We start from the raw sequence: 9,312 nt of genomic DNA, 5'->3' as shown, positions 1-9,312 counted from the left end.
ATGTGACCCAGTGGTGTGTGGTTGCCAGGAATTCAATGTCCACAACTCTGGATGATCTTGATGCTTCTCCTAGTCTCCTCCTAGGAGACTAGTAGTCTCCTCACTAGTTCCTAGTTCCTCGGTCGTTCGGCAGAATGGAAGAGTGGGGTGCTATCAGATTCAGGGCGCAGGGATCTCCTCCCTGCCTGGGCGTGTCTGGCCCAAGCCCACAGGCACAGACAGGGGTGGGGGGATAGGGGTGGTCAGGGTGTATGCTGTTCTGGCCTGTGGTCAGGAGCGGGCAGAAACTCACTCACCTAGTTCCAGATCAGTCGGTGGCTGAATCTAAGCTACTGTTCTTTAGATCAAGAAATGAAGCATCCATAGAGTTTTCACACACTCAATGACTAGCATAACAGTTGTTATTTTAAGAAAAAAATATATACATTTCCTAACTCAGAAATGCAGAGCATCAGAAGAAACCTGGCCATCCAATGAAAGGTGTTTTCTTTGAATTGGTCTTCAACCACATGAGCAATATCAGGAAGGAGGTAACTTTTATACTTGACACACACAGTCACAAATTGTTCACATGGTTTCCAATGGAAAGGGCTTAATGTATTAGGCTCAAGTCTCTGAAACTCATTCAAACGTTTTCAACACTGTGCTTTGACCCATTAGTTTGTTCTGTAAAGGCACCTAGAGATACTCCAGACATGGAATATTTTTAGCAAGTCACATTTTTGCAAAGACTAATTTATATATCATTGACATTCTTAGGTTTTAAAAGTTATTATTATTTCCTGTGTCTTTTGCAATGTAGTCTTGCCATCAAATTCTGGATGGCAGCCAAGAGTAATGGCATTTTAGTTAGGGTTTCTATTGCTATAATGAGACACCTCAACCAAGGTAACTCTTATAATGGATAACATTTAATTAGGGATATCTTAAATTTTAGAGATTTAGCCCAATATCATCATGGTTGGACTTGTCAGTGTGTAGGCAGACAAGGTGTTGGAAAAGGAGCTGAGGGTTCTACACCTTAATCTGCAGGCCATGGTACTTGAAATTTCTTTCATACTGGGCATAGCCTGAGCATAAGAGGCCTCAAATCCCACCTTCACAGTCACACATTTCCTCTCACAAAGCCCTACCTCCTTATAATGCTACTCTTTATGGGGTCCACTTTTTTTTCAAACAACCACAAATGACCATATTCTATAGTGTTTGAACCCCTTAGGATTTCCTAAAACAACTCAAGGGAAAGTTTTGCAAATCTGGCAAAATGGAAATTTGGTTGAATAACCTAAACATGTCTTCTGAAAGAAAAAGTATACATCCATGTGACAGATTCTAACAATCTGCAACTCCAGTTCTATGGCATCTAATATACTCTTCTGATGTGCACAGGCAAGGAACAATTATATGATACACAAACATTTATGTAGAGAGGCAAACACGCGTGTGAATAAAATAAAGTATGAAGAAGAAGAAAAAGAAGAAAAAAAAATAATCCTTTACCTTGTTTGGCCTGGACAGAAGTTTCTTTTGGGTAGTTAAGGAATCATAAATAGAGGGAGATCAATTGTAATGGAGTGGTGATGCAAGAACCAGATATTCCATGGAAAAGATGCCTCCCAGAACTGGTGTATTGTACTTTTGATCCTCACAAAGAGAATTAGAAATTGTCATGAACAAGAAGCCACTTAATTTCAGGTAATCATGGAGAGAGCTTATAATCTTTTTTGAACTTTCTGGCTATGTTCCAAACCTGATACTCCCTGACATACACAGAAACATATCAAGGGAATGATGTCTTGAACATAGTAGAAATTAAAAATTCATGAAGCTAGTGATTTGTACTATCATTCTTGGGCTACCAGAGAAAAGCACATTCCCTGGAGACAATTCTGTTTTGTATTGAGTTATTAAAATAAGCACACCCTGCAGTTGTGTCCATCACTGTACAACTACAGCTGATGTTCATGTTCTGAAATCATATCCCATTTCCACAATATTTAATAAGCTGATCAGAACCTTACAGGAGTCATTACCAGTCAGTACACAGTATAGACATCAGAGCCTCTATTCAGTTCCTGGGCGTGCTATTGGCTCAAGCTTGCTGGTAGGGAGAATAACATTGAATAATTACTAAAAACAGTATGTGATCAGGGATTCCTGCTCCTTCCAAAAAGTCCTCTTTCAGCATCACTAATTTTGTAGGAATTTATATTCAATTTTCCCATTTTGGCTGCCACATATGCTATCCAGATGACCGATTCTTCATCTTCTCTGTCTTTTTCTCTGTGAAACAGTATAATCATCAGCTTCCAGGAAAGTCAAGACATTAGCAAGTATTTATCTTGATATCCTCAGATGCCTGGGAAAGCTATGCTGCTCAAGAATCACACATCACAATTATAGACAGGCATCCCATTAAGGTTCATGGGAAGTGGTTCTGAGTCAGTGTATACTCTCACCATCAGCAGCCTGGAACATGAAGTTTTTGCAGCCTATTACCATTAACAGTATGGTAGGCTTCCTCTCACAGTGATAGAAGAAGAATGAAGGGAAGGACACTGTTTACAACCCTAGGTCTCCATGTACTAGGAAATGGTGTGTTTGCTAGATTGTGGAGGCCAAAGGGAGAATTAAATAGAAAGAGGGCATAGAAAAGTAAAATTAGTAGTGTCTACCCTTTCACAGGCCCTGAACAAAATTATGGCAATGCTTTTCATAATGAATATGTAAGAAATTATTTTTATGTATGGTTTAATAATCACATAAGTTGGGGTTCATATGATAAAAGAGGAGCAAGTTCACACACACACATGCATACCTATACATGTTTAACAATTCTTATCATCCAATTGCAGGTTCCAGTATCCAGAATCCGTGTACTCAAATCAACTGTTACTAGCAACATGTTGTTCTCAGAAACTCCTTGCAACCCAAAGTCCACCTTTTAAAGAGGAATAGTTCTGTGATCATTTGATCATGTGATCCTCAGCTGTGTCCAGAAGTTTTACTTTAGAAGCTTCAACTTTCCTTCCTCCCTCCCTCATTCCCTTTCTCCCTTCATTTATTTATTTCCTTTCCTTTCTCCTTTCTTTCTCCTCTACTATTTTGTCATAATATATTTCTCTTTATGGAGTTTTGTTTTCTACTATCTCCTATTTAAATTTTATCTTTCCCTTTACAAATCAAATGAAGAAATAATTCTCCCATAGTCTCCAATACCCCTTTCTGTTTCTTAAGGAGAGGGGTTCACTATCACCTGCAGGGCCAGTTCAGATGTCAGCCCTGATAAGTGCCACTGGTACTAGCAGAAGCCAAGATCCACTTCTAAGCTACTGATTCATGGCACATCCAACCAGGCTTCTAGGAGCCCAGCTTGTTTCAGTGACAGTGAGTGTAGGACCCCTTGCTCTCTCAAAATCACCATCATGAAGATGAAATGTGCCACTGCAAGAGGAGTATGGTATCCCATTCTCCCACTTCTATAAAACAAAACAAAGGACATGGCAGCTCCTCCCTTTAGAAGACAGAATTTGGTCAACAGTTTGATTGAAATGTGCAAGATTTTTCCATTATTTCTGCAATGAAAGCATGGCTGGGATTTGTTACTGGGCCTTAAACAACCCCTGCCTGTATGGAAAGACAGGAAATATACACATGGAGACATTAAGATAAGAAAACTATAAGTGCCATTTTTTTTGTCCCCTGTGCAGAGGAATAATTGAAAGCTGTGATTCAGATTTCTTGAACTGGGTATTGATCGTGGGGAAATGTATAGGATTTTGAGAAAATATGCAGCAATTAATAATTTTTATTTTCATAATCATTTCAAATGTAGTGAGGAAAAACAGCTGTATCTCAGATTAAACCTTCATCAGTGATGGTCTCTGTCTTTATCTGGAGGAACTGTACAGTGAAGCCTGAGTTATCTTTCACTTTTCTTTGCATGGGGAGTATTGATGATAATATCTTAACACATTTTTGTAGAATGTGTAGCACTGTAGAAATGGTTGTGTCTAACACAAAAACACTAATGTAAGTAAGTTGTAAAGTATAAAAATTGTGAAAAAAGAGTCTTCTACTTCCTAAAATGTAAATTGAGAATATTATATGATCTAGTCTTTAAATTTAAGGTTTGGTAAGTACACATAAACATACATACTAATATACAGAGGTCCTGATCTACATTCATACAATGATTCACCTTAATAATTAAAAAAATTCTTTCGAGCTGGGCATTCGTGGAGCACGCCTTTAGTGCCAGCACTGGAGGCAGAGGCAAGTGGATTTCTGTGAGTTCAAGACCAGCCTGGTCTACAAGAGCTGGTTCCAGGACAGCCTCCAAAGCCACAGAGAAATCCTGTCTCAAAAATCAAAAAGAAACAAAACAAAAACAAAAAATTCTTTCAAGCCATTACATTTTCAATATACTCCATCTACTATATTTCAAATGTTCAACATTTCCTGTCTTGTGATGTGTGGTGTCAGTGCATTTGCTTGACCCTTAGCTGAAGCAGCAGCAGTAGCAACATCCAGGCAGACAGGTGATCACTGAAGAAACACCCCACAAGATACACATTAACTAAGCTACCAGAAATAGCACAAGTATGGAAAAGTTTTATTACAGACGCCTTTGCCACAATATCGTCAAATACAAATTCAAATTCAAATCTATGTATGCTTAGGGTTTCCAAAGATTACACACACACACACACACAGACACACACACACACACACACACACACACACACACACACACACACACACACACACATATATATCCTGGCCAATACTATTTCGAATCCCCAATCCACATAGTTTTATTTGAAGTAATTCAAATATTCAAATGAACATTGAAAGTTTGTGTGTGGAGTACTAATTATTTACTTCATTAGCTGTGATTAATATATTGTCATGAATATTTCCTAACTGGTTTCAAAAAATTACTTTTTTTCCTGATCAATTCCAGGTCTCAGGTAGATCTATGATGATGGGGGATATTCTTCTTCATATATGTTTCTTTTATTGGTTGATGAATAAAACACTGTTTGGCCAACAGAGGCAGGAAGATAAGCAGGAATGGGAGATGAAGAGAACTCTGGGAAAGGTAAGCAGGGATCGGGCACAGAGGAGACACCATGTAGCTGCCAAAGGAATACCAGGCCTGGACATTCTCCGGTAAGCCAAGGCCACATGAAAATACATAGATTGGTATTTATGGGTTAATAATGAAGATAGAGTTAGCCAATAAGAAGCCCTAGCTATACCTGGCAGGACAAGAAACTTTAGATACAGTGCTTCCAAACCTTGCTGTAAAGACCTTGATCCTCTGGGTTTTCTGCCTTCTATTCCCAAGAGCTGGGACTAAAGTTGTGCACCCATGTTCATGCAACAGTGGGTCTCTAACTGCAGGTACATTTTTCATAGTAGGCAAGTCCATAAATTAAGCCGCACCCTAGCAGAATATTTTCTTACCTCTTAGTAGCAAGACTTGGACATTTCATGTATGCATCTGCACATACTTATGCCTTCAAGCGTACATGTTATTCTCCATAATGCAGCTGATAATTCAAAGAACAGCCCCAGCATCAATTTATAGTTTTACAGCAAATGATAATTGCCAATAGGTATTTTCCATTTCTTTTCTGGGCTCCAAATAAAAAGCCAACTCTCTCCTCATTTTAACAATCTCTCCAGGAGGGAGAGGCAATATACATGTCTAGTCCATCAAGGTCATCAGCCTTTGGACTGCCATCCAGTTACAATAACTGTATTACTAGGGTCAAGAGACATTTCTAGTTTCTGATTCACTTGTCATTCAGAATTTTGTCCTATAATCCCCCTCCACTTCTGTGACAGTGATCTGGGCACTTCATATTCATAGTTACCCAATGGGGAGTGGAGATCCTAGTAATTCCTTGTTTTGTAGATGGAGAAAAGCCTGTCCTAGGACACCAGCACTGAACAACGACCTTCCTCAACAAGATTAGTATCATGCCTGTTTCCTTTGCCATCCACATTTGTAGTACAATGCTGTAGTACAGGCCTGGTGCAGCTGCTGAATTGCAGATTCTTGTAACCTGATGGAGGGTGCTGGTTAACATTGTAAAGTGCTTACAAAGTTGAGAATATGAAGGACATAGGAAGAAATCATCTCAGTAATTCAGAGAGAAAATACTTGACATAATACAACTGAAATGGGATGCCACTACCGTGATCTCAAAAGATCATTTTATTGAGGGGAAAGAAAGGCAAGGAATGACTTTCCATTAGCTATTGATATGTCTGCTTTGGCAATTATTTTTCTGTCTTGAATATTGCTAATGGTATGAATCTGTGGAAATGAACTCCTTCTATTTTTCCAAGGCAGTTACTACTAACAGTGACATAAATTACCATTTTCATGTATTCTGTGTTTGTGATCATAATGTAATGGTTTAATCAAAATACAAACATGTTATTAATACATGAAATACGTTCATATTAATTGAAATAATCAGGACATAGGGCATTATTTTGTCTGTACTGCAGACTACTTGATATATGACTAAATAAACAAAAACACTATGACCACATACTTCAGAGTCACCCATGTCTTTAATTTCTCAGATTAATCAATCAGTTTTATAATGTTTTCCACATCCATTCTTTTTTAAATCATTTCTGTGCTCCTCATCATTTACAGTTCCTGTGTGAGTATCATTCTAACACAAATATCTCTGTCTCCTACAGAATAGTTACCTGCATATGTAAAATTCTTTCCATTCAACCCTCATGTAAACTCACACTAATTTTGTTATACCCTTACTCCCAATGAAGACACAATCTAGACCCTGCTGTAACTCTAAGTCCCCTTGTGTAGCTTATCCATTCACATTCTTACATGCTTTTTCTTCACACAGCTTGCATCCCTCTGCCTTGAATCTAAACAAAGAGACATGTGTTCTTAGTATGGGAAGATTTATTGTGACCATAGCACACAAAATGTTAGAAACCACTGTCCATTCAAAGGCATGAATGACGCTTCTCACAGAAAACTCATATTACTTAAAGACAATAATTTGTGTTAAGACTGAATAAAAGTAAGACACAATAACCTTAAGTCTCTCAATAAATTGGGCATAGATATAATTCTAGCCTAATATATGAAGAGAGACCATATTTACATTTGGAAAGGGAAAAAGTATGACTAGATCTGGACTTGATAGTTATTTAGTAGCTGAGCTGTCACAAATAAAGTGAGATTTTTTTTTAATCTGAAAAAAATGAGTTAGTTATGGGAGATCCTGTCTTTCTTTACAAACCATATTTTTCAAAATTATTTTACCCTTCTGGAAATCATTATGAGCAAGAAGCTGCTTGGTGAGTTGTGGAGAACAGTACTGATAGATAACCTAGGTTCTGGGGATATTTTAGAAAAAGACGTAGAAAGATTATAAGAGCCATAAGATCAGGGTGTTTACTCTGAGATTTTATCTTCTATTAACATCCAACACTATAACTGCAAAATATCATGAGCATGTCCACAAATGTGAGCTAAACAAGGACAATACCAATGAACCTGAAAAGCTGGTTATGAAAATCTAAGAAACCTCAATTCTTCACAAAGAAGTACAGACAACTGAAGAAAACTCATGACAGAAGAGATATTCTGCCAAGGGAAGAACAAACCAATTGTTTGTTCAAAGCCTAATTATCAAAACTTAAAACATATGTACATGTAACATACAGTTCCTAGAGTGTTATTTAAGTGTGTTTGTGTGTGTAAACAAAAAGTTCATGAATTTGAGGACAAGCAGGAACAGGTGTATTTGGGGTATTTTAAAGGAAAATAATGTGAGGGAGAAATGTTATAATTAAAATTCAATTTCAGATATTAACAGGATACAAAAAAGATAAAGCTGCATGGCCTCAATAACATTTACAGATACCTATGAAAGGACCATGCAATAGTTTATCTACTTTTGAAAATTTTGCCATATCTCATAGTCCCTGCTATTGAGGGAAATTGAACAGGAATTTCTATTTTTAAAATAACAGAAATGAAAATAAGGTACAACCCATAGACTGGAGCTGCTCTTTAATCTCCAAAGAGGAGCAGAATTCCTAAAAATAAACATGTACTGTCTGTCTTATCTGAGACAGAAGAGAACCACCGGGGTTTAATAAATCACTGACCTGACCAGCCCTGCAGCTGTGCCCAGCCATTGCTGATTTGCATGTGCTCAGAGCACAGCCCACTGCCCTGAGGATTTCTTGATAGTCAGGTCACACTCTGTGCTAGAGTCAGCCTCACACTGGTCACAGCACAGATATGAGGGCCCCCACTCAGCTCCTGGGGTTGCTGCTGCTCTGGCTTAGAGGTAAGGAATACAGCGTTGGAAATTTATTCAGTGTGATCAGTGCTGACTGGTCTCTGGGAAAGTCCTTTTGTAACAGAATTAATTGTGTGGAAGTTTGTTTTCAATTTTCCAATCTCAGGTGCCAAATGTGACATCCAGATGACTCAGTCGCCATACTTACCGTCAGCATTTCTGGAAGACAGTGTCACAATCACATGCCAGTCAAGTCAGAACATTTACAGCAATTTAGCATGGTATCAGCAAAAACCAGGGGAACCTCCTAAGCAACTGATCTATTATACAACGAACTTGGCAGATGGGACCCCCTCAAGGTTCAGTGGCAGTGGATCTGGAACACAGTATTCTCTCAAGATCAGCAGCCTGCAGCCTGAAGACATGGCAAGTTATTACTGTCTACAGCACAATAACTATCCTCCCACAGTGATTCAAGTCATGACGTAAACCACCCAAGAAGCAGAAGTAAGAGCCAAAGTTGCCCTAATTTTTCTTTCTATGCTCACTAGCTGATTACAGTGTTTCTCTTTGGCAGGATTTAAAGTAAATGTGATATTTTGTATAGGGATCATATAATTTTTCTAAGTCCTAAATCTCTGTCCTTTTCCCCAGCACTTGCATCAAAAATACAGAACGCTTTTCATTACTTATATGAAAACATATAATTTGCTGAGTAGTATAAGTATGACAATAGCTGAATTTCAAACAACACATATGTCAAAACACACACACACACACACACACACACACACACGCACTCACAGAGAGAGAGAGAGAGAGAGAGAGAGAGAGAGAGAGAGAGAGAGAGGTTAAAAGCTTAAAAGCACTGGCTACTTTTCGAGTTCCAGGATATCTGTGCATCTATCCTAGCCTCTGAGTATACTGTACTCATATTTTACACAAACGTATGTGCTGGCAGAATAGCAATAAACATAAAATACAAGTGATTTGTAAATAT

At 38.2% G+C, this 9,312-nt stretch overlaps 1 gene segment (V, D, J or C); it reads left to right on the top strand.

Annotated features, from left to right (window-relative positions):
* The first annotated feature begins 8,311 nt into the window (after positions 1-8,311).
* LOC103158958 lies at positions 8,312-8,801 on the top strand. The segment is given in 2 exon segments: positions 8,312-8,360; positions 8,479-8,801. Coding segments are annotated over 2 exon segments (372 nt in total).
* The last annotated feature ends 511 nt before the right edge of the window (positions 8,802-9,312 follow it).

This window comes from Cricetulus griseus, unplaced genomic scaffold (assembly GCF_003668045.3).
Source record: "Cricetulus griseus strain 17A/GY unplaced genomic scaffold, alternate assembly CriGri-PICRH-1.0 unplaced_scaffold_118, whole genome shotgun sequence".
In the NCBI taxonomy this organism is placed as follows: Eukaryota; Metazoa; Chordata; class Mammalia; order Rodentia; family Cricetidae; genus Cricetulus; species Cricetulus griseus.
Note: the sequence above shows the minus strand (reverse complement) of the source record. Positions and strands in the feature narration are given on the sequence as shown.